This window comes from Ciconia boyciana, chromosome 9 (genome assembly GCF_034638445.1).
Source record: "Ciconia boyciana chromosome 9, ASM3463844v1, whole genome shotgun sequence".
NCBI classification, from domain to species: Eukaryota; Metazoa; Chordata; class Aves; order Ciconiiformes; family Ciconiidae; genus Ciconia; species Ciconia boyciana.
The window spans coordinates 7,282,300-7,309,603 of NC_132942.1; the positions used below are offsets into that span (position 1 = coordinate 7,282,300).

At 56.5% G+C, this 27,304-nt stretch overlaps 1 protein-coding gene across 2 annotated transcripts; it reads left to right on the forward strand.

The window, feature by feature from the left end:
• The first annotated feature begins 352 nt into the window (after nt 1–352).
• On the forward strand, nt 353–25,405 carry LOC140656788 (proton-coupled amino acid transporter 1-like). 2 transcript variants are annotated; one of them, XM_072872915.1, is made up of 11 exons: nt 353–442; nt 5,460–5,607; nt 6,354–6,444; nt 7,608–7,696; nt 7,934–8,029; nt 8,791–8,875; nt 10,726–10,944; nt 11,185–11,283; nt 12,727–12,893; nt 19,055–19,224; nt 22,482–25,405. In XM_072872915.1, the coding sequence occupies exons 2-11, from the start codon at nt 5,465–5,467 to the stop codon at nt 22,748–22,750; spliced, it is 1,428 nt and encodes a 475-aa protein (XP_072729016.1). In that variant the 5' UTR covers nt 353–442; nt 5,460–5,464; the 3' UTR covers nt 22,751–25,405. The 2 variants fall into 2 exon arrangements, with proteins under 2 accessions (XP_072729016.1, XP_072729015.1); XM_072872914.1 differs by lacking the exon at nt 353–442 and having other exon boundaries at nt 5,443–5,607.
• Nucleotides 25,406–27,304: the final 1,899 nt, after the last annotated feature.

Consider the following 27,304-nt stretch of genomic DNA (forward strand, 5'->3'; position numbering starts at 1 on the left):
GGTCTGTGGGGGCGTAGCTCGTCCCAGCGACCATCTATCTCCCTGACACCTGCCGGCCTGCCCCGCTCTGCAGGCCTTGCCCAAGGAATAGCCCCGCTGGCGGGGATGCTCCTCGTTGCCCACGCGTGGGGGGGGTCAGGGCTCAGCCGTGCCCGCGTTTGCCCCACTCGTGGCAGCCAGACCCGCCCCCCCCCCCGCAGCCCGCCCGCGGCCACCGCCGCGCCCGCCAGGCGGCGCCGTAGCGCCTCGCCGCGCTTCGCCCCGCCCCTCCGTCTGCCTGGCCCCTCCCCGCCTCGCCCCGCCCTACTGCGCCTCGCCTCGCCCCGCGCCTTCACCGCTCTCCGTGCGCAGGCGCGGGCGCCGCCGTCAGCTGAGCCGGCTGTCACGTGACGGCGCGGCCGAGGGAGCGGGCCCGGCGGGGTCCGCGCGGGGCGGCGGCGAGGTGCGGGGCCGGGGCCGGGGCCGCGGCCGCGGGGGGCTGCGGGGGGCTGTCAGCCGGCTGTCAGCGTGCGGGGGTGCTCAGGGATGCGCGGGGGTGCCGGCAGCCCGCGGGGTGCCCAGGGATGCGGGGGGGCCGGCAGCCCGCATGGGTGCGCGGGGTCCCGGGGGTGCTGGCAGCCCGCGTGGGTGCTCAGGGGTGCAGGAGCGAGCTGGCAGCCCGCGTGGGTGCTCAGGGAGCTTGGGCGCGCTGACAGGACTCAGGGGTCTAGGGGGTCGCTGGCAGCCCTTATACGTGGCCGGGTGTGTAGGGGGATGCTCAGAGCCTGGGGGGTGCTGGCAGCTTGCGTGGGTGCCAGAGGTCCCTGGGGGTGCTGGCATCAGGCATGGGCGCTCAGGGATGCAGGAGCGTGCTGGCAGCCCCTATGGGTGCTCAGGGGAGCTTGGGGTGCTGGTAGCCCATCTATGTAGCCATGTGTGTGTGGGGATCCTCAGAGCCCGAGGGGGGGCAGGGGGGGTGCTGGCAGCCCGCGTGGGTGCTCAGGGGTGCAGGAGCGAGCTGGCAGCCCGCGTGGGTGCTCAGGGGAGCTTGGGCGCGCTGACAGGACTCAGGGGTCTAGGGGTCGCTGGCAGCCCTTATACGTGGCCGGGTGTGTAGGGGGATGCTCAGAGCCTGGGGGGTGCTGGCAGCTTGCGTGGGTGCCAGAGGTCCCTGGGGTGCTGGCATCAGGCATGGGCGCTCAGGGATGCAGGAGCGTGCTGGCAGCCCCTATGGGTGCTCAGGGGAGCTTGGGGGTGCTGGTAGCCCATCTATGTAGCCATGTGTGTGTGGGGATACTCAGAGCCCGAGTGGGTGCAGGGGGGGTGCTGGCAGCCCGCGTGGGTGCTCAGGGGTGCAGGAGCGAGCTGGCAGCCCGCGTGGGTGCTCAGGGGAGCTTGGGCGCGCTGACAGGACTCAGGGGTCTAGGGGGTCGCTGGCAGCCCTTATACGTGGCCGGGTGTGTAGGGGGATGCTCAGAGCCTGGGGGGTGCTGGCAGCTTGCGTGGGTGCCAGAGGTCCCTGGGGGTGCTGGCATCAGGCATGGGCGCTCAGGGATGCAGGAGCGTGCTGGCAGCCCCTATGGGTGCTCAGGGGAGCTTGGGGGTGCTGGTAGCCCATCTATGTAGCCATGTGTGTGTGGGGATACTCAGAGCCCGAGTGGGTGCAGGGCGGGTGCTGGCAGCTTGCGTGGGTGCCCAGAGGTCCCTGGGGGTCCTGGCAGCCTGCAGCGGTGCCTCAGGGTGCCCGGAGCCCACATGAGCGTATGGGTCTGCTGAGACCCTCTATGGGCACCCAGGGCTGCGCGCTGGTAGTGCCCTGCGGGGGTGCTGGCAGCCCGCGGGGTTCCCCTTGGAGTGTGTGTGGGGGCACAGCCCCCCGCAGCGTGCACCAGGGTGTGAGGTGCTGGTAAGGGTGTGGGTGCCGTGTGGCACTGCGGGGAGGGTGAGCTGTGGAGGGTGCCAGGAGCCCCGCGCTCTGCGGGGCGCAGCCACGCTGCTGCGTGGGGGTGCAGGGTGGAGGGGGAGTGGGGCAGCACAGCGTGGCTGGGGCGGGAGCTGCGGGACTGGGGGGGTTTGTGCCGAGCAGCCTCCCTGGGGGGAGAAGCCGGGCTGGGGGGACTAGGCCATGCTGCGAAGCGTGGGAAAGGTGAGTCTGGGGGTGGCTCTGGGGCCGCGGGAGCACCGGGTCACACAGGGACAAGATGACCGATGCTATGGGGACGCAGCTGGTGCAGCCGTTGTGTCTGGGAGGTGTCGTGCCGGCGTGGGCACGGCGGCCTGGGGAGGGGGCTCGGCCGCAGCCTCCCTGCAGGCAGGGGAATGGGGCAAGGCGGGAGCAGGATCTGGCAGCGCTGGCTCTCTCTTGTGTCACGCTGAGATGGGTTACAAGCAGCGCTTTGGAAAAAAAGGATTCAACACGCGTGATGGGAAGCGGCAGTGAGTTTTGCTGTGCAGCTCGCTTTTCTGGAAGATTTTGTGTTGCCCGTTCTGCATGCAGCCCATGCTTAGCTGGGGAGAGCTGTCAGGGTCAGCAGCAAGTTGCATCTTGCTTTTGACTTCTGGCGTGGGGTTGTCACTCTAAGAGACAAATTGCTGTCATCCCCCCGCCCCCCAGCTTTCCTAGGCGCTTTGCTCACCACAATGAAATTGCTTGTGTGCATAGGAGGAAAAAAAAAATGCACATGAAAGTGGCCAAAGAGTCGGGTTTAAAGTGGAAACCGAATGTGGCTGTTCCTGTCTTTGCTCTTTGTAATGACGAGGAAATGATGTAGTGGGGCTTTGCTTCAGTTTGAAATATTAATTGTGTGGATGAGACAAGTTTTGCAGCTTCTTCTTGTTGATTGCGGGGGAGCTGAGTGCTCACTCCCTGCTGCTATGCAACCTTTAATCCAGACACAAAGGAGGCAAGTCACGATGAACGCATTTCCCTGGCTCTTCAAAGCAAAAAGCAGCTGGGCTTGCTCTGGGAGAAAAAAAAAAAAATCACAGGGAGCGATCAGGCAGACTGATGTAACTGTGTTGTGTTTTATCTGGAGGACATTGCTGTTGGGTACTTCAGATAACGTGCAGGCCACCTTTGGGGAGGGGTATCCGAGCCTGACCCAACCCTGGCACCCCCTCTGCCTGCTGTCCTTGCCCGCTACCAGCCCTTGGTGCTTGGCAAAGCCTCCCAAGTCTCTCCCCTGTCCCTCAAGCCGGTCACGGATGACAAATAGCTTCTAACGCTTTCCTTGTGTAAACTAATGCTGCTGCTCTTCCCAGTCCCTGCCTCGCCGCATCGCCCTGCCCGTGGCGGAGCTGGTTCAGGGCATGATTGCGTGGCCCAGCTGCGAGGGAGGAGGCTGGGCAGGAGTGATGCATGTGCTGCCTTCAGCTCTGGAGCGCCTGTCTGCATCCCGGCTTGCCTGGGCTGGGCTCACCGCTGCTCTGGAGGCTGCTATTGCATGGGATGGACCGGCCCTGCTTTCTGCTGCCGCTGTTGCCTGGTGCTTCAGGAAATAAAACAGCGTTGTTGCGGTCTGGGTAACTGTTCCTGAGCAGCCGGGATCTGGAGCAAGCGTCCAGAGTTGAGCAAAGTCCCTTGCTCCTTGCTTCCCTTCTGGTTGCAAGGCTGGACCCTCCCAGTGATTGCAGCTCTTGGCTTGTTTTTGCACATAGCAGCCACGTTTGCAGAGAGGGGTGCTGGGGGGGAATGCCTGGGGGCTCTGGGGATGGAGCAGGACCCGAGCACCCTGGGCTGAGCTTTCCCTGCACAGCCAAATGTTTAGGTCTGTGCCGGGGCTGCATCCTGCAGGTGTTTGCATGACCCGGCGGGTGCCCGAGGAGCCCTCTGGCAGGAAACGAGCCCGTTTGCGGTAGCGGTATTTCTTGCTTCTGCTCGGCTGTGGCCTGGCTCCCCACCAGCACTGGCGGATGGGATGGGGAGGAGTGTGACTGCTGGGGTGGGGGTGATGCCTGGGGCATGACACCCCAGAGGAGCCTTGGGGCAGGGGCTGAGTCGCCAGGCTGAGTGGCAGGAGCCCGACAGATAATTTCCCTGCCTCTGGTGCTCCTTCCCGGCGGGCACTCGGGGTGCTGGGTGCAGCCGGCGGGGCGGAGGAAGGAAAGGCTTTTTTTGGGAGGGGAGTGGCAGGCTGTGCAGAAGCAGCAGGAGCTTTTCAGGGTGTGTGTGGGAATTAAACCAGCTGACTGCCTTCCAGCCGAAGGCAGGAGGCTTGTGTCCTCGTGTTGGGGTTTAACCCGGCAGGCAGCTAAACACCGCACAGCCGTTTGCTCACTCGCCCCCCGCCGGTGGGATGAGGGAGAGAATTGAGGAAAAAAACCCAGTAAAATTAGTGGACTGAGATAAAGGCAGTTTAATAGGACAGAAAAGGAAGGGAAAATAATAATAAAAGTATGTACAAAACAAGTGATGCATGATGTGATTGCTCAGCACCTGCTGACCAACACCCAGCCAGTTCCCGAGCAGCGGTCACCACCCCCCAGCAAACTCCCCTCAGTTTCTATACTGAGCATGACATCATATGGTATGGAATATCCTTTGGCCAGTTTGCGTCAGCTGTCCTGGCTGTGCCCCCTCCCAGCTTCTTGCTGGCAGGGCATGAGAAACTGAAAAGTCCTTGCCCAATGTAAGCACTGCTCAGCAACAACTAAAGCATCAGTGTGTTATCAACATTATTCTCATCCTAAATCCAAAACACAGCACTAGACCAGCTACTAGGAAGAAAATTAACTCTATCCCAGCCGAAACCAGGACACCTTGGTGAGGGCTTGTGCTGGTGCTCCTGGCTTGCAGAACCCTGCTGGGGTTTTCGCTGGAGCAGGGGCTCTGGCTTGTGCAGGTGCCTCATCCTGGGAAGCCCCTTAGTCCTGTAGGCATCTCCGTGGCTGTGAAACCTTTGGGGCGGGCGGTTTGCTGTCAGCACGTGGGCTGTGCTCCTGCCTGAGGGAGCATAATCAATTTTTAAAAAATTATTTTTAATAAAAAGTCTTCAATTCAAAAAGAAAAAAAGAGAAGTTAGGAAACTTTCCTTTCCCTGGCAAGGGCAAGCTGTTTCCTTGCAGCAAACTGTTTGTGGGTTAAAAGTGATTGCTCTTTCCTGGCCATCCTTTTGACAGCTCCAGGGCTGGGGACACTGCCACTGTGTGGCTGTGGTGCCACGCTCACCACCCCTGAGCAGGGGTGCATGGGTCCCTCGTCCAGCCCGAAGCGGGTCGCATCCAGGCTCTGTCCTGCCTGGGCGTGCCCGAAACTGGGGCACAAGCCTGCAGGAAAAGCCAGTGGGAATGTGCCCTGCACCTTTGACCTTAGGACATGCCAGCCCTGTGATTGCTTGGGTGGGAGCGTGTTGCTGTATAAAAGCCCTGGAGGAGACCTTGCTCCGGCAGTATGAGCCGGTCTCTCTGCACGATGGCTGACCCCAAGGAGCCTGAGAAGGGGGGTGTCGAGCTGGGCACCCCTAACGCTGCTCCCTCCACAGGGACCATGTCCACCCAGCGCCTCCGCAGCGAGGACTACAACGACTACAGCTCCACAGACGTCACGCCAGAGGGGAGCCCACCTGGTGGCATGAACGGCTTCGCCCACCCCGAGTCCTACCAGCGCTTTGGGGAGACCAATGGGACAACGTGAGTGACACTTCCCTCCCTCCTGGGCTGGCCCAGCACCGGGGGAGGGTGGAGGGGGTAACAGTGGCTCCCTGCTCACTGCTGGCTTTGCTGGAGGACGGTGCAGCCGTGGTTTTATGGGGAATCCCTCCTGGGGGTGGCGAGGGCAGAGCTGTGGTCCTGCCTCCGTGGGGTGCTGGCACCAAGCGAGCAGGTTGCCCCGGCGTGGCTCTCTGCTCTCTGGTGAAGCTGGGCTCACCAGCAGCGGGCAGTGTTTGATGCTTTTTCCAATATTCCCCCACTCCAGCTAGGTTCGATGGGGAGCTGTGGCAAGCAAACTGCATGTCCAGCTTCAGAGGATACGTGGGCATGTTGCAGCCATGCTCTGGGGGCTTCCTCGTGCCTTATTTACCCAGGTGGGCAGAGGATGCTCTCTCTGCCCGAGGGAGACCGATCCCTTCAACTCAGAGACTTTCTTGTTGTGCAGCCCCTTGGTGCTGAGCTGCGCTCGCACTGGGTTTTGCTTCAAAGTTGGTTCTGCAAATGCTCACCTAAAATCTTTTCACTGAGCCTTTGCCTCCAGTCCTTCCTCAGTCCCACTGGGCTGAGCTGGGTTCAGGGGACAGGATCCGGACCTCTGTGTGCATTTGCTACTGCAGCTGAGAGTGGCCTCTGGACCCTGAGCAGGATCAGCCAAGGGCTGAGACTGCATGTGGTCTGGGTGCAGGCGTCTGCTGACGGTCATCTCTGCATCTTCTCTCCCTCAGGTGGTACCAGACCCTGATCCACCTCCTGAAGGGGAATATTGGCACAGGGCTGCTGGGGCTGCCTCTGGCTGTGAAGAATGCCGGCATCCTGGTAAGGTGGCTCTCACCCCGCTGCTGCCCACGGGGCAGAGCAGCCTCGGGGTGCTGCGGCTTGTCTCCCTGCCAAGATGCTTCTCGGTGCTTGGTGGCTTGCGAGCTTTTGCACCTTGGGCTCTGTGGCTCGCTTCGTTTGCTGCTGAGACTGTCCTTGCCACTCCTGCATTGTGCTGGCTGGTCTTGAGGAGTTCAGCGTGTGAGTTGGGACTGTGGTTTCCTCTGCTGGGGTCAGGCAGGGTGCTGGTTCCCTGCCTCCTCACCCAGCTGGGTGTTACCTCCCCGGCCCCTGCGACATCAGCCTCTTTCTCCAAAAACGCTCCCCTCAGGTGGCATCTCCTTGCCCTGGTCCTGTGGGTGGCAGGTTCAGCATGACCTCCGCCTTGGTTTGTCCCAGCTGGTCCGTGCTGAGCATGCTGTGTGCCTCCTGAGCGTCCTACGAGCACAGCACACATGTAACGAGCCCCGTCGGTCAGCAGTTAAGGCTCGTGATGGGAGACGGAGGTGTGCTTCCCTCTGTGGGGTTTCGCGTGGGCTGGCCCAGCCTCGCAGCTCTGGCCGTGTCGAGATCAGTGGATGTGATGCTGTCTTGCTGCCTGAGGGCTGAGGTCGCACTTGTGGTCAAACAGCAGCCTCTGGCTGCTGTCACATCTCCTGCCCGCTTCTGTCCCAACGCTCAGCTCCTCGGTGTCTGTATGTCTGTATTCAGGCCAGCAACCACTGTCCGTGTGAGAGGTGGGGGCACCTCGCTGCTCTGCTCTGGGTTTCCTCGCCCACCAATGCAGCGTTCCCATTGCTCAGACTGAAAATTAAAAATAATTAAAAAAGAAAACTTCCTTCCTTTGTCCAGACCGTAACCTCTTTGTCACCTGTATAATAGGGATGTGCGAGATTGTTTTTCAAATTATCCTGGAAGCACTTTGCTACGCTCAAACTGCCCCAGCTTGCTTCTTTTGCATTATTCCTGCCGAGCTCGTGGCTCTCTGTGGGGTTACTCGGTCCTGGGGGGCTGGTTCCCGGCAGCAGCACCCGAGCTCAGGTTCAGCCTACAGCCGTGTTTTGGCTCACCGAGCCCGTGGGGTTTCGTCTGGAAGTGAAACCCATCGTGCAGCTCTGCCTCTGGCCATCAGAGTGCAGCCTTCCCCCTCTCTTCCCCTGCAGCTGGGTCCTCTGAGCCTGCTGGTGATGGGAGTCGTGGCTGTGCACTGCATGGGCATCCTGGTGAAATGTGCCCATCACTTCTGCCACAGGTAAGGAGCAACTTCCCTTCTCGGCACTGCTGCTCCTACGGCTCTTCCTTCCTTCCCAACAAGCCCTGTTGTTTTTCTGAAGCCTCCTAGCAGCAAGTTGCCCTTGTCGAAGCCTCAGTTGGGAACTGCTTCGAGGCTTTTTCACAGGAAGTGTTTTCCCATTAATGTAATCGTTTGCCTTGGGAACCAGCAGACGGGGCTGATATGACGTCCCTTCTCTCTCTCTTCTCTGAACAGGTTCCAGAAGCAGTTTGTGGACTATGGGGGTGCTGTGGTGTATGGGCTGGAGTCAACTCCCAGCGCGTGGCTGCGGACGCATGCCATCTGGGGAAGGTACCTGTTCCCCCGCTCCGGGCAGGAGACTTGTCTTTAAGACCAGCATGTGCTGCAGCTAGGATAGAAGAGCTGGCTGGTCTCTGAGTTGTGTTGGCAGATGAGTGCGAGTGACATAAAACGTTATTTGGCTTACCTGCCCTGAGTGCTCGATGTCCCCTGGGTGGTAACGTTGAGGTCTTTGACTCAGTCCTGTCCCCAGCCAGATGTGGCTTATGCTAAAGGGGTGGGAGAAGGAAGTCTCTGCAGCATAGCAAAGGGGTAAATAGCATGTACTGCAGTGCTGGCCCGTCTTGTTAGACACCGAGCATGTCTAATGGCTGCTCCAAGGGATGCTACCAGCCCTGTGGGTGTCCCACATCACATTGTACAGATGTTGCATGCCGATCAGATTGCACATGAGATGCTGGGAACATCCACCTATTCCTCTGTCCAGGGTGTGTTGTCTTCAGCTGTGACAATTCAGCAGCAGACTGGAGATGCTAAACCCAAGGGGGTGACTTTCCTCGTGAGGCTGGTCCTGACCCTATGGAGGGGATGGGAGGGGGAGATCAGAGAGCCTGAGGTCTGTGAGGTTAGATGGAGATATGGTGGTCTTCCCTCAGCATCGAGGAGAAGCAACCTGGGCATGCTCTGACCTGCACACCCCAACCCTTGGGGAGCGCAGCATCGCTGCAGTGTTCAAGTGCAGCCCCAAGCAACTCAAGTGGGCTCTTATTTCTGTATGACCTGGCTAACAAACGGTCTTTTTTCTTTTCTAGGCGTGTAGTGGGACTTTTCCTGATCATCACTCAGTTGGGTTTCTGCTGTGTGTACTTCGTCTTTCTAGCTGACAATCTGAAACAGGTTAGACCTACTCCCTCCTTCGTGAGCACGGGGAAGGCAAGAGGGGGTGTGAAGGCCTTTGATGTCCTGCCCACGTCAGTTAATTGGTTTATTGATACTCTGTGTAGACGGTAACATGCGGGTACCAGGACCTGCCGTGAACCTCTCTTGGACCTGTTTGCATTCCAGTTTCTTGCCTCATCCCATGGCTCTGGAGCTTAATTATATGTTTAGGGAAAGAGTTTCCTTCTGCCAGGCGTCAGGAGGAAACAAACAGAAACCCTGAACCGCTTGGCTGGCTCCCACGCTGTAAGAAATTGGGAATAACAAGTCCCTGTTCCCAGCCTCCACCAGCTCGATCCCTCACAGGCATCGCTGCTCAGCGTTGTTCCCCCGTGCGCTCCTGCTCTGCTCTTGCAGCGGTGGTCCAGTTGCTACCGCTGCGGCCATGCCCTTCGTCAGCCCTTCCCTGATGCCCATCAGCTTCAGAGTTGGTTCCCGGCGGAGCGAGGGGGCTCTGCCAGTGGGTGATGGAGGATGGACGGGCTCTGCCTCTGCTCCGGGAGCAGCAGCTGAGGAGAGTCCCTTCGTGCTGCCCTGTGGGATGGCCGGGAGGAGAAAATGGGTGAATGCTGCTGATCTAACACCAACAGCCCCGAGAGCAGGAGCGAGCAGGGTGCGTGCACGGGGCCGGGCTGCTGCTGGCCCCCTGCTCCCCGCAGATGGCCTCTTGCTGCCATTTCAAGGCGGGCATCTTTCTGCTGGGCCCCTTGCAGCGGAGACTGAAGGATGGCTCGAGCCACAAGGGAAATTTGCAAAAACCTGCAAATCCAACCCATTTTAGGCCACAGCTGGGAAACCCCTTGGCTTCAGTTTTGGAATTTTTTGGGTGGGGAGAGGGGAGTGTTGCTTGTTTCTTTTTGTGGTGGGGAATAGCTTGTTAGATGGGGAGAGATGGTGCACCTCAGGCGAGGTGCTGCTGTGCTGGGCAGAGCTTTGGTTTGGAAAATGGCTTTGGAGCAAGCTGCAGAGAGGGAGGGCAGGCCGGGGCTCAGAGGTGCACTGCCCCGTGGGTGCGTGGCTCTGCGCATCCTATGGAGGATGCTGTGTTGCGCTGAAGCTCTTTAGCCTCTCCTCTGGGGCAGGACTTGCTCCAGAGCAGGTTAAATTAGTTTGCAGGCAGCCCTTTGCTGCAGTGGCCAGATGGCATCTGGTACCTGAACCAGCTTGGTTGTGGTTGTGTCGGTGATCCACAGCGTGCCCATGCTCTTGGGAGGGATTGCTCAGCCACCCAGTTCCTGGAGCAGAACTGTATCTAGAGGTGAGCACGTGGCCTGGAGTGCCTTTGGGATGAAAAACCCCAAGGACAGGATGATTTCTTATGAAGAAAGTGAAGTTGGGGGCCAGCAGTAGCTTCCAGATGTCCTTGCATGGGAACAGGGTGCTGAGCAGCTGAAGGGATGCATGATGTTGAGTGCAACGTGGTGCAGCAAGAGGAAAAGGACCTTTGAGGAAATAGCACCTAATGCTTCTTTCCTCTCTTCTTAACTGGCCATGTGGGCAGCACAAACCAACCTCTGCCCTCAGTGTGCTCGGCTGCTGGGTTCACGTACACAGCGAGCCTGGGCTCGGGCAGGTTTTGCTGTCTCAGCTCAGATGCTGTAGCTAGTCCCACCTCTGCTCCTAGCAAGGTAACAGGGATTTGCTTCGAAACTACCTGAAAACCTGTGTTGCTTTGATTTTAATTGACTAGCTGTGTATGGAAGTGAGCTGATGGGGTAGTAGTCTGACCTGCCTGGGATGGATTGCCAAGATCCACGGCTGTCAGACCTGTGTGATTGGGTTCATGAAGCCTTCCTGTGCTTCCCCAGGTCATATCTGCAGCAAACGGGACCACCAATGACTGCAACTCGAACAGGACGGTGGCCATGACCCCCACCATGGACTCCCGGCTATTCATGCTTTCCCTCCTGCCTTTTGTGGTGCTGCTCACGTTCATCCAGAATCTCAAGGTCCTGTCTGTCTTCTCCATGCTGGCCAACGTGGCCATGCTTGGCAGCCTCATCGTGATCTACCAGTACATCGTCAGGGTATGTGCATGTGGCTCCCCTCTGTCATTTCTGTGATGTGCCGTGCTTTGGCAGGTGGAGGGAGCTTGACAGTGGGGTGTTTGCATGCCGTGGGGTGCTGCTCACTCCCGTGGGCACGGCTGTTACCCTCTGCTCTGCAGGGCTTTCCCTGCAGCGTGGGGCTGTGACAGGGAGTGGTGGGAGCGGGCCAGGTCCTCCCCATCCTCCCCATGTCTGAACTCTGCATGGGCTTTTTTCCAGGATATTCCTGATCCCAGTGACCTGCCTCTAGCAGCAGCCTGGAAGACCTACCCTCTGTTTTTTGGCACTGCGATCTTTGCTTTCGAAGGCATCGGGGTGGTAAGTCTCGGCGTGTGGCAGTGGGGCTGCCTGCACGGGAGGCTCAGCCCATGCTCGGGCTTGCCGCAGCACCTGCTCTGTGTTGCAGCTGTATTTGCAGATGAGTTTCTCTGACGGTAGCCCAAATTCTGGATGATGCTGTTAGCTTTAGCCTCCAGGCTGTCTCCTGGGTCAAACCCTGTTGCTTCCATCTGAGGCTGGAGGAGCACATGCTCCAAACCTCAGGAGGTTGGTTGCTGCTTTGAAGGTGGCTGTATCTGGCAGTAGATTGGGCTCTGCTGGGAATCGCACTGGCAGCTGCCTTTGGCTCTGCTGGCTGACCTGTGGATGAGGAATCGTCCTGACTCTTGTTACCAGGCTGGATCCTGAAGCTGCCTAAGTGGGAGGCCAAAAAACACGACACAAAAAACTGAGATCTCCCTTTGGCAGCCACATGGCCCCAGCCTGCTGTGGGGCTGGATTTGCATGTGCCTCTCGCACAGAATGCTGTAAATAGACCGGCTGTGTCTGTGAAAAAAGCTGGGTGGGTGGGTGGAGAGTTTAATGGCTCACTAAGATGTTGTGGGTTGTTTCCGGGAGCTCCCTTCAAAGGAGGAAAAAATGTTTTCATCTCTTAATATAAGCTGGATGTGTAAACACAGGGCTAGTGGGGGCCAAATCCATTACAGGAGGAGTGTTTATTGAACGTGCTGCCCAGGGCAGAGGGCTCTTGCTGGCAGTGAAGCACAAATGCTCTCTTCCTCGCATGACTTGGAGGTAGGGAAGCAAATAAAAGTTTTTCTGGTCCTGCCTCCTCACCAGCCCTCTTGTGTCTCTTGAAATCCTTACCACCCAAGGACAGCTGTAAAAATGTTTGCTGATGTCCTATATTTGAAAGCAAGTGTTAGTAGTATAGAGGTGAGGGACTTGGCTCTGTCCTTCCTTTTTTTTAATTGTCCTGCCTGGTTGAAATCTGTCCGGACAAACTTGATAGGAGAAGAGAAAGCGTCTTGGTCTTTCCAGGGTCTGCTGGGGAACATAAGACAATGTATCATGATGGGCCTGTCCCAGCGGGCATGGCTGTGCTGTTTTGCAGTGCAGAGCGTAATGCAACCAAGGTATGGGGTGGATGGCATCGCCCCAAGACGCCAGGCACCAATGGGCACAGCTCCTGCCAAGGGGAGGGAGCAGGTCCCCTCGTTAAGGCAAGGGCATGAGGGACCCTGGTGGGGACTTGCCATGCCAAGCGTGAAAGTCTCAAATGGGAGCACAGAAATCAGTTCTCCAGTACGGTGGCTTTTTCAGCTGGGTTCTCCGGGCTCCATGTGTGACCATCCTGTCCCCTGGCATGGGGGGCTGTGCTTGGCCATGGGGCTGCCTCTCCTGCTTTCTGGGGCTGAGGGGTATAGAGGAACGGGGACAACCTGCTGCTCTGTCATCCTCCTCCTCCTCCTCCTCTCCCAGGTGCTGCCTCTGGAAAACAAGATGAAGAACCCCCGGCAGTTCCCAGTCATCCTCTATGTGGGGATGACCATTGTCACCATCCTGTACATCAGCCTGAGCGTCCTGGGGTACCTGCGCTTCGGGGCGGACATTCAGGCCAGCATAACGCTCAACCTGCCCAACTGCTGGTGAGTCCCTGCGGGGAGCGGAGGGGCTGGGGCACGAGGGAGGAGGGTCCTGGCCAAGGGGGCAGGAGAGGGGGCAGTGGGGGACGTTGCTCCTTAGGAGAACTACTCTAGGTGAGCTTGGGGAAGGATCAACTGTGCCATAGCCAAACTCTCCAAAGGAGCTTGTCAAGGGTTGTCTGATGTACAGGGTGGTGAGGCTCATTGCTGCAGTGTCTGAGCTTGGTCTTGGCTCTGCAGCTCAGGCTGCTTCCTCGGGGTCACTGGTGGTTCCTGCCTGGGTAGGTGCAGCTCCTGCCTTTTTCTTGGAGCCTTGCGGTGTCTTTTTGGGGCTAAGCAGCACTCTGGCTGGCAGATGTTGAACACAATCCCCGTGCAGCTGTATCAGAAGGTCGTTGAACAGTGCAAAACCTGCTTCTGTTCCCCAAATGAAGCACATGGAAAACTAAACCCAAAGCTGGGAGCTCCCAGAGAGGGTGAGATGTGACGTCTCCGCGCATGGGCTGTGTTCCTTGTTTGCAGCCCCGGAGCTCAAACTCCCACTCCTGGGCTCTGTGTTGTGCCTGGATGTGGCTCGTCTTGAGCCGGCGCTTTGCCTGCAAGCGCTGGTGCCGTGAGGATACCCCTTCCTTCCCACGGGGGCTGAGCTCTGCAGCTCACCAAACCTGTCTGTCCTCCTCTGGGATCCGGCGAGGCCTCTTGGGAGGCTCTGGTCGCTGGCTGGAGCCCTGCAGAAATACACGTGGCCTGACCCTGTACCTGCTTACCCAGAGGGGTTATTTCTCCTCTTGCTGGGGCTGGTGGCTGTTGCAGCAGCTGGCCGGGCTGCGTGCGGTTCTGTCCCTGGGGGTGAATGGTTGCTCAGTGTCACGGCTCCGTATTCATCCCGGAGGCGAAATGCAAGCAATTTCTCTTGCCTTTGGGACAGGAAGTGCGGAGCTTGCAAATATTGAGAACAAATGCCTTTTCCAGTTTCCTCTGCTTGGGATTATTTGACAAAGTCCTGGAAAAAACCCATCTCTTGCTTCTTATGACACGCTGCTTTGGGATGTCTGTATGGCAGGACATGGTGCTGACAGGCGAGCTGGAGAGAAGCTCTACTCTACGCGCCGCAGAGGTACCGATCGCACGGCAGCATCTCCTGCGCCTTGGTGCAGAGCTGGGGCTGAGGGCTGGCTTTGATGCCACGAGGCTTCTTGGAAAGCCATCCTGCGGCAACACAGTTTCTTCAGGTTTGCCTAGGAGCACTCTGAAGTTCAACAGTTTCTCTTTGATGTCTCTGCTGGCTTGAAATCCTGCAAGAGACCAGAGTGAGAATTGGAACTGGGGGTGCCTGTCCCCCTCCCCAGCGCATCCTCTCTGCTCTTAGTAGCTGCCCAACACTGTGCAGGGTGACTTGCTGTCTCTTCCCCACTGATGAAGTGGATCTGGGCAGGACTCAAATTTTGAGTCACAGGTGGGTTTCTGCGTGCTGACTTCCTAGTGCTGTGCAGCTGGGGCTCTGGAGAAAGCAAGGATTTAAAAAAAACCCTGAACATAGAACCTGTTTTTGCTTTAATTATTGCTACGTGGATTTCTTTCAATTTGAGCGCATGGACTTTCATTCATGCTGGATCTGTGTAGTGACTGAACTGCTGGATGTTGGTGTTGGTGTGGCAGAAGGTCCTGCTCCTGCCGAGAGCCTTGCTTCATCCCCTGCGGAGGCTGGGAGTCCTGCCAGGTCTCTGCTCTCAGTGAGGAGGGATGGGACCGGTGGAAAAACTGCTTGTGTTGTAGGGAGATCTGAATCCCACCGTGCCAAGCACAGTAGGCGTGAATCCCATCAGCTCAGCAAGCTAAAGTGAGGTGTGGAGGGGATGAAATGCTGCTGCTGCTCCTGAAGGTGGAAAGCAGGTCAGATCCAGGTCGTGGGCTCTGCAGAGCACCAGGTCACGCCACAGCCTGTAACATCTGCTGACCTGTAATGCTGCCCAGGGGCTTCTGCGGGAAATCTCAGCTTTGTTTGCTCTAAAGGATGACACGCCGTTAGAAGAAGGTAATGGGATTTCTGCGACTCGCTAGGCTACAGGAAGATCCTATTTCAAATGCACATTTCTAGGAGTATCCACGCTTTCTGTCAAAGTACTTTTCTGAAAAAAAAAAAAAAAGGTTTTTTCAGATAGGGAGAAGAGAATAGCCCTTTGGAAGCAGTGCCTGGGGAAGGCCAGGTGTGCGGCAGGGCTCCCGCAGGCTGTCTCTGGGAAGGCGTGCTGCAGTCATTGTGAGTCAGCATGCAAAATGCTTCAGCATTTGTGCATATTGCTTCCTGGCAGAACGTTCGATGGAGGTGTAAATACTGGACTTGGAAATGGGTTATCTAAAGTAAGGGCTGGGATACTTGGGGTAAAGCCTTGACTGCTGTATTCCCATGCATTAAACTGTAGGATGGGTGAAGACTTGCTCTTGAAATGAGTGTTTTGCCCATCCTGCTTTGCCTGCGGGTTTTCTCCCCAGCGGTAAAAGATGCTGGGCTGCAGAAGCTGGTCATGAGGGCTGTGGGTGAGGAGTCATGGCGTTGGCCTGCAGCATGGGAGACAGGCGAGGATTGTGGCGGAGATGCTGCATCCTTCCTTGGCTGTAGCCGTCGCCTGGAGGTCTCTAGACCAGATTTGTTGAATGTGTTGGGAATCGTTGAGTTACAGGATGACTAAGGACTTTTCCAGCCTCATTTCTCTATAACCGCAGCTTCCTCAAATGAGGAGTGTGTCGGTTCCCAGTGCCCAGGTCTAACCACAGCCTCTGAAATACCGCACTGTTATGCAGAAATCCATCCTCGCATCCTCAGAAGGGTTGCTTCACTCCACCATCTGAAGAGTGAAGAAATGCTGTAGTGAGGGGGAAGATGTTTGGTTGTGTATGGCCAGTTGGAGGTAGGTAATGACAGACCTTACGGTCAAAGGAGGATATGCTATTTCTTGCAGCTTGTTGGGATGGCCTGGCGTGGCTCTCTGGGTTAAGTATGTGGTTGCTGTGGTTGGCAGAGCAGCCTCTCCAGGGCCCTGTGTGGACTCGTGTTTTCTGTGGCTCAAGGTTAGCGCTTGAGCTCTTCCTCTTCTTGATATTTAAAATGTCCTTTGAGCTTGTTGTCCTGGTTCCTGACCTGTACAGGACTGGTCCCCAACCTTTTTCTGTACCTTTTTTAATAACATCTCTTAATCGTGGATTGCCCTGGAGCGCTTTATGGCTTTACAGCATCGCTTAACTGAAAATACAACGATAAGATATGCAGGCCATGGGGTAGGTGGCTCAAGGCTGCTGAGCACTCAAGTCATGTGTGGCTGAGTGGGCGCACTCTGGACTCTGATAGTTTTGTCTTTAATTTGCCTATGGAATCACAGGATAATTTAGGTTGGAGAGGGCATCATGAGATCATCAGGTCGTCCACCTACCTGCTCAAAGCAGGGCCAACTTAAATTTTTAATATTGGTAAGGAGGGAGGTTCCCCACCTCTCCAGGCCCTTGTTCTGGTGCTTAACTACCCTTTTGGGATGCAGCTCTGTCCCATTTCCCCTGGTTCTTTGCTGCACAACTCCGAGAAGAGCCTGTATCTGTCTTCTCTGTGCTCTCCTATTAGTTAGCTGAAGACAGTAGTAACATCCTCCTTAACCTTCTCTTCATGCTGCATGAGCCCAGGTCTCGCAGCCTCTCCTTGTATGTCATGTGCTCCAACCCCAACTATCCTAGTAGCCTCCCCTCAACTTGCTCTTCTAGGTCAATGTCTGTCCTTGGAGTCTCAAGACTGGACACAATACTCAAGATGCAGCTTCAGAAACCCCAGACAGGGGAGTAGTCCCTACCCTTAACCTGCTGGCTACACTTTTGCCAACACAGCCTGGTACGTGATTGACCTTAATCACTGCAAGGTCCAGCTGCTGGCTTATGTTCGGTTTGCTGCCCTCCAAGACCTCCAGGTCCTGTTCTCCCGGCCAGACGGGAAGCCGGGCCCCAGCCCTTCCCATGTGTGGGATTTTGTGTTTGCATTTGAACTTTGCCCGTGCCACCACATTGTTTAGGTCCTGCTCCAAGGTGTGTCAGCCATTCCCTCCAATCGGTCTTGTTGGGAACTTGCTGAGAGCGTGCTCTGGGTTGCTGAGAGCTCATCCGGGTCACCAATGAGGACATTTCCATGATTGCCCCTTGGCAAATCCCCGCTGGCTGTTCACCCTGTCCAATATGTGCCTGCAAATGGATGCCAGGAGGACTTAGCCCATACTTTTCTGGGGAATGAGGTGAGGATGATTAGCCTGCAGCTTCCCTCATCCTTCTTGAAGGTGGATATGATTCTTCTTCCCAGGCAGTGGGACCTCTCCCTGATGACCCTGCTCTTTTAAATATGATAAAGTGGCTTCAGGCTTATGTTGGCCACAACCTCAATACATCTGATCTGGTCCCATGGACTTGCATAACATCCCACTTGCTTAGGTGATCCCCAACTCCATCCTGCGCTATTGTGGGAAGTGTTTGACTCCACCAGACTCTGCCACTAGTGTTCAAAGTTGTCTTGCATGTGAATACTTGGACTTCTCTGGTTTGAGGCTGTTGTCGTAGCAGCTGGATGCCAAGCGCCAACACACAGAGGGACACTGGCTTGGGCCCAAGGAAGGTAAAGTGGTGTAAGAAGGCAGGAGGAGCCAGATACCTTCCTCAGCTTGGATCCACTTCGTATTTACCCAAGTGGTATGGCTAGGACCCAGGTTTCCTGCTTGGTCAGCATGTCTTGAGTTGGGGAACGGGTAGGACCATCTGTGATGTAACTAGTTACCATTTCTCTTTTAGAGAGGCGTGTTCTGCTGTCAGGGGGCTCAGGACACAGGCTGGGAGGTGGCTTTTTGGCCACCTGCAACAGGCTCTCTCCTGCAGCCACGCTTGCCCCACTGTGCTGTAGGATCTCGGAAATGGTGAGATCTGACTCGGGGTGAGCCTAAGGTGCTATTTTCAGCCTGTCTGTGCCCTGCCTTCCTTCTGCTCAACCCAAACTGCTCTTTTAACTGTCTTCCCCCCAAACGTGCATTATGCAGCATTCCAAAAATAGCTGCTCTTTTTTGTTTTATGGAGGAGGTTGAGTTGCAGCTGGTGGTGGTGACGTTTGCATTGCATTTGCTTTGTAAGGCCAGACTTATCCCAGCAGTGCTGTCCTCTTTCCCCTACTCAGAAGTCAAGCAGTAATCGAAATCTGTGAAATATTAATGGCTGCAGCTGATAAGCCTCTTTAAAGGTATTTGTAATCTCCTGTTTTGAGAATAAAATCCAGCTGGTTACAAATACGAGAAAAGGAGGGGTTTTTTTCTTCCTTCAGCTCAGAGGCTGGATTCTGTTAGTGAAGGTCAAGGTGAGGAACCTCTGGGATGGGTGATGGATGCAACTTCATTCTGGGTCACCAGCCAAAAGTCGGGATTGCAGGGTCCTGGGAAGTACCGGTGCTATTGGATATTTGGGTGTTGTCTGTGTGGAGTGATCATGAAGAAGGCCACCCTGTGTCACCGCAGACTTTGCAGAGTCCAGCCTGGTCAAGTGGAGAGGGTGGTGCAGAGCCTGTATCTCTCTGTAGGGAGTGAGGTACCTGGAGGACTCATGACTTTGTGCGGCCAAGGGCAGTGCTGCACACGTGAGCATCTAGAAATGTAGGTAGGTGCCTTAACTTGTCGAGGAACAAGTTAGGCTCCTGGTCCCTTGGCCAAGGACACATCAGCTTTCCCTGTGCCTTTGAATGAGTTAGGAGCAGGACAGTGGTTTGTTGTTGTTTGTTTTGTTTTTTTTTTCCCAAATAGTGCTCAATATCTGTGCCCACGAGTTTCCCAAGGGGAAGCAGCACTTCAGAGGCTGCTGGCCCAACTGCTGGCCTGATGATTCCTTACACAAAGCCAGGACTAAAGCCTCTGATTAGGTGTGAGGTCATGTGTTGCCATGGCTTGGAGGTTGCGCTGTCTCCTTGCTGTCTCTTGCCCAAGAAAGGTCTCTGTGGATTGAATGCATCGCCCCTAATTTTCCAGGAGAGTGGTCAGGAGGGGAGACCATTGGGACACAGAAGTCCTTCTTGGCAGAGCGTTCCCCTTCTGCTTTCTGCCGTTGATGCCGTGGGGGCTGGAGCAAGAGTGTGCCTCACTGGGTCTCCTCCTTGTTTGCAGGCTGTACCAAGCCGTCAAGCTGCTCTTCTCCTTCGGGATTTTCTTCACATACGCCGTGCAGTTCTACGTGCCCGCTGAGATCATCATCCCTCCCCTCGTCGCCCGGGTGTCGGAGCGCTGGGGCTGGCTGGTCAACCTCCTCCTCAGGGTGGCCCTGGTTGGCGTGACCTGTGAGTAGAAAGCAGCCTGTCTGAGTTCCACTACAAGGATGTGGCACCTCCTTCCAGCCGTGGGCTGGTGGTGCTGAGAGCCTCTTTGCCCCTTGCTTTGCTGCCTCTGGCCCTGCTGCTACAGCCCTCACAGCAGGGAGTCTCCTGGACCTTGCTGATGCAAGCCAGTGGGCCAAGGTGGTCTCCAAGGAGAAGCAGCAATCCTCTGCCCCCTCTGTATGGGACTGGTCTTCTCTGTGGAGGAGTAGTAAACTTCCCACATCATTTGGAGGTTGCAGATCCCCGTGGAGCCTCGGGTCTGGGGTCCCCCTGATGGCACTTCTGAAGTCCATTGAGTCCCATTGAGCTTTGTATGAAACACTCCCAGCACCTGGTCCAGCGCCAGGGCAGCCCAGACTGGAGGTTGTTTTCCATAGGCAGTGTGCAGCCAGGCTCCTTGTGCCTGCGCGACGGGCGCACGGCTGCCAAGGGGTCGCTGACCACGAGGGAAGGGGTGTTCCTGTACACGCACGCATTTATTGCAGCATGTAGCACAGCAGAAAACAACTGAAAATAGCACACGACCCATAACCAAAGCCCCCACGTGCCTGTGGCCACAGGGCAGGTCTGGCTGGATCAGCCCCAAATGGTCCCTCTCCCTTGACAGTGTTTGGTGCCTGCAGTGAGGCTCTGATGGAACAGGCTGCTGGGTTCAACAAATTCGGTACCACGTATAGGGCTACAGCTTGATACATCCTCACTAGATAAAAGAGGCTCTGATGGAACAGGAATCAAGCCTGGTGGACCTTCGGGAAAGGTGTGGAGCAAATCAGGTGCAGAAGTATCTGATTTTGGCTGGCTTTGACTCCTGAAGGCTAAATCCTTGCTGTTGTCAGCACAGCTGAGACGCTTGACTGGGTCGCCAGGCGTCATCTGCTGAAAAAGAGCTTTTCTCCATGGCTTGGCGCTGCTGATGCACCAGAGTTGAGCATCAGAAACCTGGCCCCGTGTCCCAGCTGGCTTTGGTTTGGGTTTGAGAGGAACATGGTGCGAACTCGAGGGTGGTGGAGCTGGCTGAGAGCCGGGTGCTGCCGGTTTCTGGGCTCTCACTGATGATGGGCCAGAAGCGCTGCATTAACAGGGGTGGGCAAAGCTCTGTCTCCTCCATGCTGAGTTCCTGAAGCGCGCTCTGCCTCAACGCCTGCAGCTGGAGGGATGGTGCAGGGATGAAATCCTCCCGTGCTGGACCACGTGCTCCAGCCACCCCGGTGCAGTGGTCGGGCTCGGAGCCTGTCTGCGGGATGGGAGCCTCTCCTGGAGGGCGTTGGGGTTTGCCTGGCCAGGGAGCCAAAGGCTTGGTGTGATGGGGTGGCTTTAGGCACTGACAGTGGCTGTACCCTCCTGTTTGGAGGTAGGGAGGCAGCGGAGTGTTGGTGGAAGGATGCTGGTTCCTTTGTACCTCTTCCCCTTCCCTTTCCATGTAAGACATTGCCGTGGCTGTTGGCGAGGATAAAAGCAATTAGGGGGGTTGCATGAATATTCATGGGATGATTGCGTGGCTGCAGAACAAGCCCACATCATGGCTTTGGCTTCCAAAGAGAGGATGCAATTTGGTGTATGGGTGTCTTTTAAGCTTAGACTTCAAAACCAGCACACTTAAAAACCTTTTGAATTAATACCTGTGGAAAGCACAGCCATTGCCCCTGGAGGCTGAGGACTGCAGCTATTGCTTCAGTTCTGCTTGTTTTAGAGGGGGGCTAATAATTTTGTTTACTTTGAGTCCAGAGGGTGGTGTGGGGTGGGCTGAGGATGCTGTTAGGGGTCAGCAGCTCTGCTCTCCCCATGGGCTGCTGGACAAGGGAGGCTGCTCGCAGCAGAGACCTGGCAGAGCACATCTTTGGCTCTGTGCAGGGCTGAGCCCCAGGATAAACTTCCTCCAGGTCAGCTCAGCAGGGACCTTTGCTGCTGTGCCCCGTGGCAGAGGGACAGTTCGTCTCTAGGCTTATCCGCCTGACAGCAGGGCTGGAGTGGTGGCAATATGCAGAAGCATCTCCTGTTTGTGTCTCTGCCTGCTGTCCATCTCCCGAGCATTCATCTGCTGCGGTGCCATGGGTGATCTTTGGCTTGGGGAGACTCCAACAGCCTCTCTCGCCTGCAGCTGATTGCCAGGGAGTGAACGAATCCCTCCAGTAAGGAGCCCTGACATGCCCCTTCTCCACCGAGGCTGTAGCTGCCATGGTTCTCTGTGTCTCCTATTTCGAAGCAGAGCTTTCAAAGCAATAAACCAGTTTATTTCTCTTGGTCACTTTGACTAAGTGCTCAAGTCTGCTTTGCTTGCAGAGGATGTTCTTTTGTTGTGCAAAGCTCTGGTTGCCCTTTCCTCAGGCTTTGTTTGACCAAAAAGCAGCAGTGATGCTCTTGAGTGCCCAGGCTGCTGTTGATGGGGAGCTCACTTGGTGTGTGAGCGTGCCGAGGGGCACCGCTCCCAGCTGCAAAACAGGACCTTGCTGATCCTTTATTTTAAATCTGCTCCCCAAATGCCAACACTGGGGTGCCCCAAGAGGAGCCCAGAGGTGGTGGCGGCTGTGGGCTGGTTGGAATGAGAAGGCACCAGCCCTCCATCCTCCCCTGGCCCTGAGCAGGGGGAGGGGGAGCAGGAATATGCCAGAGTTTGCACCTCTAAGTGCAAGCTGTCAGAAGTCTCCCAGGGGGATTTTCCTTGGCTGCAGTTTTTACCTAACAAATGTTCTCCCCCGGGCTGTGCCATGGGTGCTCTGCTGCTGGAGCAGCTCTAAACACATGCAAACCACATGGGTTTATCTGGGGTGGGGGGAGATGGCTTTTTCCTCCCGTCTCCTGTTTTTATGGGGTTTCTGAGGCTTTACAGCTCCCCAGGTGTGCGGAGCAGGAGTGCTGGCTCTCATGAGGGGGCCGGGAGTGCTGGCAGCCGCTCTTCTGCCAGCGGCATCTGTTTGCTGGGGCACTGGTCCTGCTCAGCCCTGGAGCTCACTGCGGCGGTGCCCAGGGCGACAAAAAGGGTTTGGTCTGCGTGCTGCGCTTCGTTAACTCAATGCAGCGGCTTAATTGCTTGTTGGGGAGGAGTTGCTGGAAAACACTCAGCCACGTCTTCAAAGCTCTTGTGTCAGGGGAAAGGGCAGAGGTATGATTCAAGCAGATGGCATCCCTGCGGTGGGTTTTTGCTTGCTTTCACTTAGAGGAGGAGGGTCTCTGCTGTCTGGGAGCCGGTAGCACTGACATCATGTTCGCTCCTTCTCCAGGCGTGCTGGCCATCCTCATCCCGCGCCTGGACATTGTCATCTCGCTGGTGGGCTCTGTCAGCAGCAGCGCCCTGGCTCTCATCTTCCCCCCGCTGCTGGAGATCGCCACCTACTATGCAGAAGGCATGCATCCCCTCGTCATCGCCAAGGACATTGCCATCAGCCTCTTCGGCTTCGTGGGCTTCGTGGTGGGGACGTATGAGGCGCTGGTGGAGCTGGCAGCGCCCGCCGCCACCATTGTGAACACCACCAGTGCTATGGTGCAGTGACGGTCCCTCTGCCCCGCCGGCCCCTCCAGACGCCGTGCTGGGGCACATGGGCACCGAGCGCTGCTGGTCCCCTGGGGACAGTCTCCTCTCTTCTCTGGGGAAACGTGGTGGGTTTGGTCTGCGAGAGGATGGGGCTGCCCACCATCGTGGCTGCCCGTCTCCAGCTGCAGCAGGGTCCTGTGCTGGGCTCCAGCTGTGGAGGTGGGATCCGGTCCGGGGCTGGGGCATTGCCTTCCTTGGGGGCTTTTTGGGCAGGTGATACAGCAAAACAGCCCCCTCGGCACCTGTGTAAATAGTCACTTTGAGAGGTGAGGAATCCTGGGGATGTAGATTTTGATTTGATTTTATTTTTTTAAATCTCAACCTTTCTGTATTTCCCCCGTCCCTTCAGTCAGGGCGGGGACAGGGACTGCTCTTTTTTGTGCCAGTTTTTTTTCCCCCCTCAGCACTTTATTTTTACAGCAACAGAGAAACCTCAGCTCAGGTTGGAGAGCATGGAGCTGCCTCCTCGCTCTGGCCTTGTGGGGAGGGCGGGCAGAGCCCGAGGTGCGGAGCATCCCGGGGCCCCCCAGCTCTCCCGTGGTGGGATCCCCAGACATGGGCATTGGCTCCTGCCGTGCTCCGGCTCTGTTTCCAGCCACCTCGGGCACCAGGCACGGCACCTCCCTGGCCTGGGAGGGTTTGCTGAACCCTGGCCCATGCTTTCAGTAGTGACACTTTTTTTCCCCATCTAGCGCACATACCTAACATGTGGCTTTCGGAAACGTTAGGGAACCGAGGCATGTGGAGAGCAAACGGGCTCTGCCATAACGAGGGTCTGAGCCGGTTGCCTTTGGCTGGGAGCCCTCTCCCTGCACGGGATGCGGTGTCCCCGGGGGTTGCCGTGTGCTGCCCACATGCCGCAAAAATACATCGCCTTGTTTACAGTGCCCGAGCTGGCCCCGGCACGCTCTGGCTGCGTCTGCAGGCCGATACTGAATGTCACATCACACACAAAAACCCCATAATATATATATGTGTGTATATATATATATTTTATTTTTTTTTAACCCTTTCTCTCCTGGTCCCGCTCCCTCTGCATCCTCTGCCTCCGTCCCAGCTCCTGTCCTCTGGTAGGATGCAGCTGTCTGGTGCTTCTCCCTGTGCTCCTGTTGCTTCTTGTGTTGTGCCTGGTGCATGCCTGGAGGGGACAGTCCCCGCTACGCTGCTGCTTTCCTTCCTCTCAGTGAGCCCAGCTTCCTCCCTAGAGAGTTTCCTTGCCTTTCTGCAGGATTTCTTTTTTTTTAAGACGAGAGCAAATGCATCATCCATGGGATGTCTTTTCCTAGTGGTGCAAAAAGGTTTTGGCTGAGCCACCCCTCTGCAACCCCGTGTCTGGGCCAAACTCCTCCCTGCTAACGCAGCATCTCCCAAATGCGGGCAATGTGGTGGCTTCCCTCGGAGAGCCTTTATCCCTGCATCCCGCCGTAGCCGTGTCTCCCTGGGGGTGGGCAAAGGCTGCTGGCAGTGGTGGGAAAGGAGTGTGAATATAGCACTGGTGGGCTGTGTTCCCATCTTTGATGGAGGATGAGTGAGGCTTGGGGTTATTTTTGGTGTCTGACCCACTTCTGGGGGGAGAAGGCTGTGCAGAGCGGTGTCCCTGCAGCCTGCCTCCTTGATGTGTGGTGTTTCAGTGTCTTGTACTGTGTCCCCTTTGCTGGCTCTGCTTTGAGTGCCCCATGCCGGTATGTGGACCCACGGCTGGGTGTGGGGTGGGTCTGTGCCACGTTGCTGCTCCTTTCCAGCCCCTTGCCTGCTCACTGCATCTCTCGGGGCTCACCTCGTCTCCTCCAAGTCTGTGCTGGTGAAGGTTTCGGCATGCTCTGGCATCACTTGGTTATGGGCAGAGCAAAGCTTTAAGTCAAATCCTCTATCTGGAGGACACCATGGGGGTAGAGAGCAAACACTCGGGTCTGGGATGGGGAGGGGGCTCCAGGGCACACCGCGGACAGGAAAAGTGCAATATTCACGTCCATCGCTGTGTACTGACCCCGGCGTGGCCCTTGGGGGTTGGGTTTAGGTACGGAAATGTCACCCTTGGCAGAGGAGGGCATGCTGTGAGGAGCAGGGGTCGTCTGATGCTTGCCCCAGCTCTGTCGATAGCCCACAAGAAGGCTGGCCACGTTTCGGGGGACAGCTGTGTGACAGGGCCTGCCCCCAGCCTGGCACTGGGCATCAGTGGGTTTGCTGGCAGGGCATGTAGCATCCAATTCACTTTGCAGTCAGCGGTGAAGACCTCATTTCCCAGGAGACTGGGATATCTCAGCAGCATTAAACGTTTTTTGCAGTTCTTCACTTTTATCGGGGTGAGCCAGGGGGTGTTCGGAGATGGGGCCAGATGTGCTGGTGGGGCACGTGGTGTGAGGGGCTCTGCCGAGCCAGGAGGACTTGACACAGGACCCAATGGACACGAAAACTTGACACTTGTGTATAGTAGGCTGCTCTGTAACCAAGGAAACTGTCTGTGTGAATATAGAAATGATTAATGGACATGTCTCGTGCCTATAGATATTGTCAGCGTACAGCGTGTGTAGCTGCCCAGTGGAAGAGCTGGTGCTGCACCTGAATCATGTATGTTACTTTAATCAATAAATATGACATATTTTTTATGTGAAAAGGCTCTGGGGTGTGAGATGGAGGTTTCTCTTCTACCAGGCAGGTGTAAAACTACCTGGCAGGGCCCGGGCCAGGTGTGGAGCAGGTCTGGGGGTCTCCAAGGGGGACCTCGCTCTGCTGGGCTGGGTGGGACAGCAGCGTGGCATTACCACCAGTGGGCTTGCTACAACTTTTGGGACTTGTCTCTTTGTTTGTTTTTTTTTCTTTTTTTCTTCTTTTTGCAAATACCACCCGAGTACAAGGGCTTGGGGAGGAGGGGGCATCTGTGGCAGAGCAGGAGAGCTGGAGCCCAGCAGGCAGTCAGGGTCAGACCCTGTGCTTTTCCCACCCCCACAGCAGCATACAAGACTTCCCCTTCTGCTGAGGGTTTCAAATAAAAGTGTTTCAGCTTTGCTGCTCTGAAAATTAGAATTTTTCTTCTGAATGCATTTGTGCAAGTATGTTGTGGCCAGAGCCTTTATTGGCTCATGGCTTGGCTTTTCTCTCTGCCCCACCAAAGCTGCGCCTTGGCTTCTTGGTTGTGTCCTGGGACCCAGCAGCCTGGTTTATGCCAAAAGTGGGGCTGCAGCTGAAAAAAGAGCCTGGCATGTGCTGATGGCGGCAGAGCAGTGGATGCTGAGCTGCTGCTGATCCACCCGAGAGATCAAAGGAGCAAAAGCCAGCCCACGCTCGGAGACGCCGGGTGCCATGCCAGCATCGCTGCAGCTGGGCTTATCCTCATGCTGCTGAATAATTCATACCATTGCGGTGTGTCATTAGCAGGGCTGTTCAGGAGATCAGTGCTAAAAAAAGTTAATCTCTTGAAGCTGTGGCAGAAAAGTCTCCTTAAAGTAAGCAGACTGGTGGGGAGTGTGGCCCCTGGAGAGGAATACGAGGCCACCTGAACCCCAGGGCAGGAGGAGCGGCTGAGCAGAGGCAGGTCCTGGTGGCTGGGGTATTTCTGACTGTGGAGGGTCACCACGGCCGGATCCACAGCCATCCTTTCTTCCAAGGGTTGAGTGCTGCAGGGCTGCATCCGTTCCATGAAATGGCATTGCTGAGGCTGCCCCTTCCCAGCTGTCACTTACCAAAGCATCGTCTCTGTTGCCCTTGCCCTCCCCTGCGCTGTGGCTGCCAGCCAAGGCGACCCCGGGGAGTTAAAGGTCAAAAAGTCTAAAGGAAAATATAATCACTGTTATTTGCACTGCTTCTGATGCTGAGAAGAATAATTTGGGTTTGCCTTACGGGAAAAAGCGGTGCATGTTGCTGAGAAACGGTGGCACTCTTGGAGCAAGGGTGGGAAGCTGGCAGGGTGACAGCCTGGCCACCCCTCAGAAACCTGCCCAGACCCTGAGCCAGCAGCAGTGGTGGGTCCCCGCTGCGATACCACTTGTGCCAGGGCTCATGCCATCCCGCTCTGCTGAAAGTGCCAGAGAACTAAGGCACAAACTGGGGTTTATGAGCAGAAAACAGGGGCAGAGCAGGTGAACCCCATCTTTTCCTCTGGCCGTAAGAAGATGCTGCTCCCCCAGCAAGCCTGGGGATGGCAAGCTACTCTTCACAATGTCCCGTCAGCATGCAGGGGGATGAGCCTGCCGTGGGGACCTGGCTATATTTAGAGTTTTATTAAAAGTAGCCACAGGGAACTGCAAAGCTCACAAGTCCATCTTGGCAGAGAAAAGCTGGGTCAGGGACCTGCACAAGTGCAGCCATATGCTCTCTCCCCTGGCTTTAATTTGGGATTTAGCCCAGCTGTGGTGGGGTAAGGGGGCCGGGGTGGGAGGTCTGGCTCTGCCAGGTGATGCTTGTCCTGCAGCCTGCAGTTCAGGCAGGAGGGAGGCTGCGTGCTGTCCCCTTCTCAGCCTCTCTGTGTCATGAGCCCCCCTTGAGCCAGCAGGTAGGATGCTGTGGCATCCCTGA

What these genes read in the sequence shown, in the direction of transcription:
- LOC140656788 (XM_072872915.1), top strand. Translation starts at nt 5,465, where the DNA reads ATGTCCACCCAGCGCCTCCGCAGCGAGGACTACAACGACTACAGCTCC. An exon ending in GCCCATCACTTCTGCCACAG is followed by an intron (nt 7,697 to 7,933) that starts GTAAGGAGCAAC and finishes TTCTCTGAACAG; the next exon opens with GTTCCAGAAGCAGTTTGTGG. An exon ending in ACGCATGCCATCTGGGGAAG is followed by an intron (nt 8,030 to 8,790) that starts GTACCTGTTCCC and finishes TTTCTTTTCTAG; the next exon opens with GCGTGTAGTGGGACTTTTCC.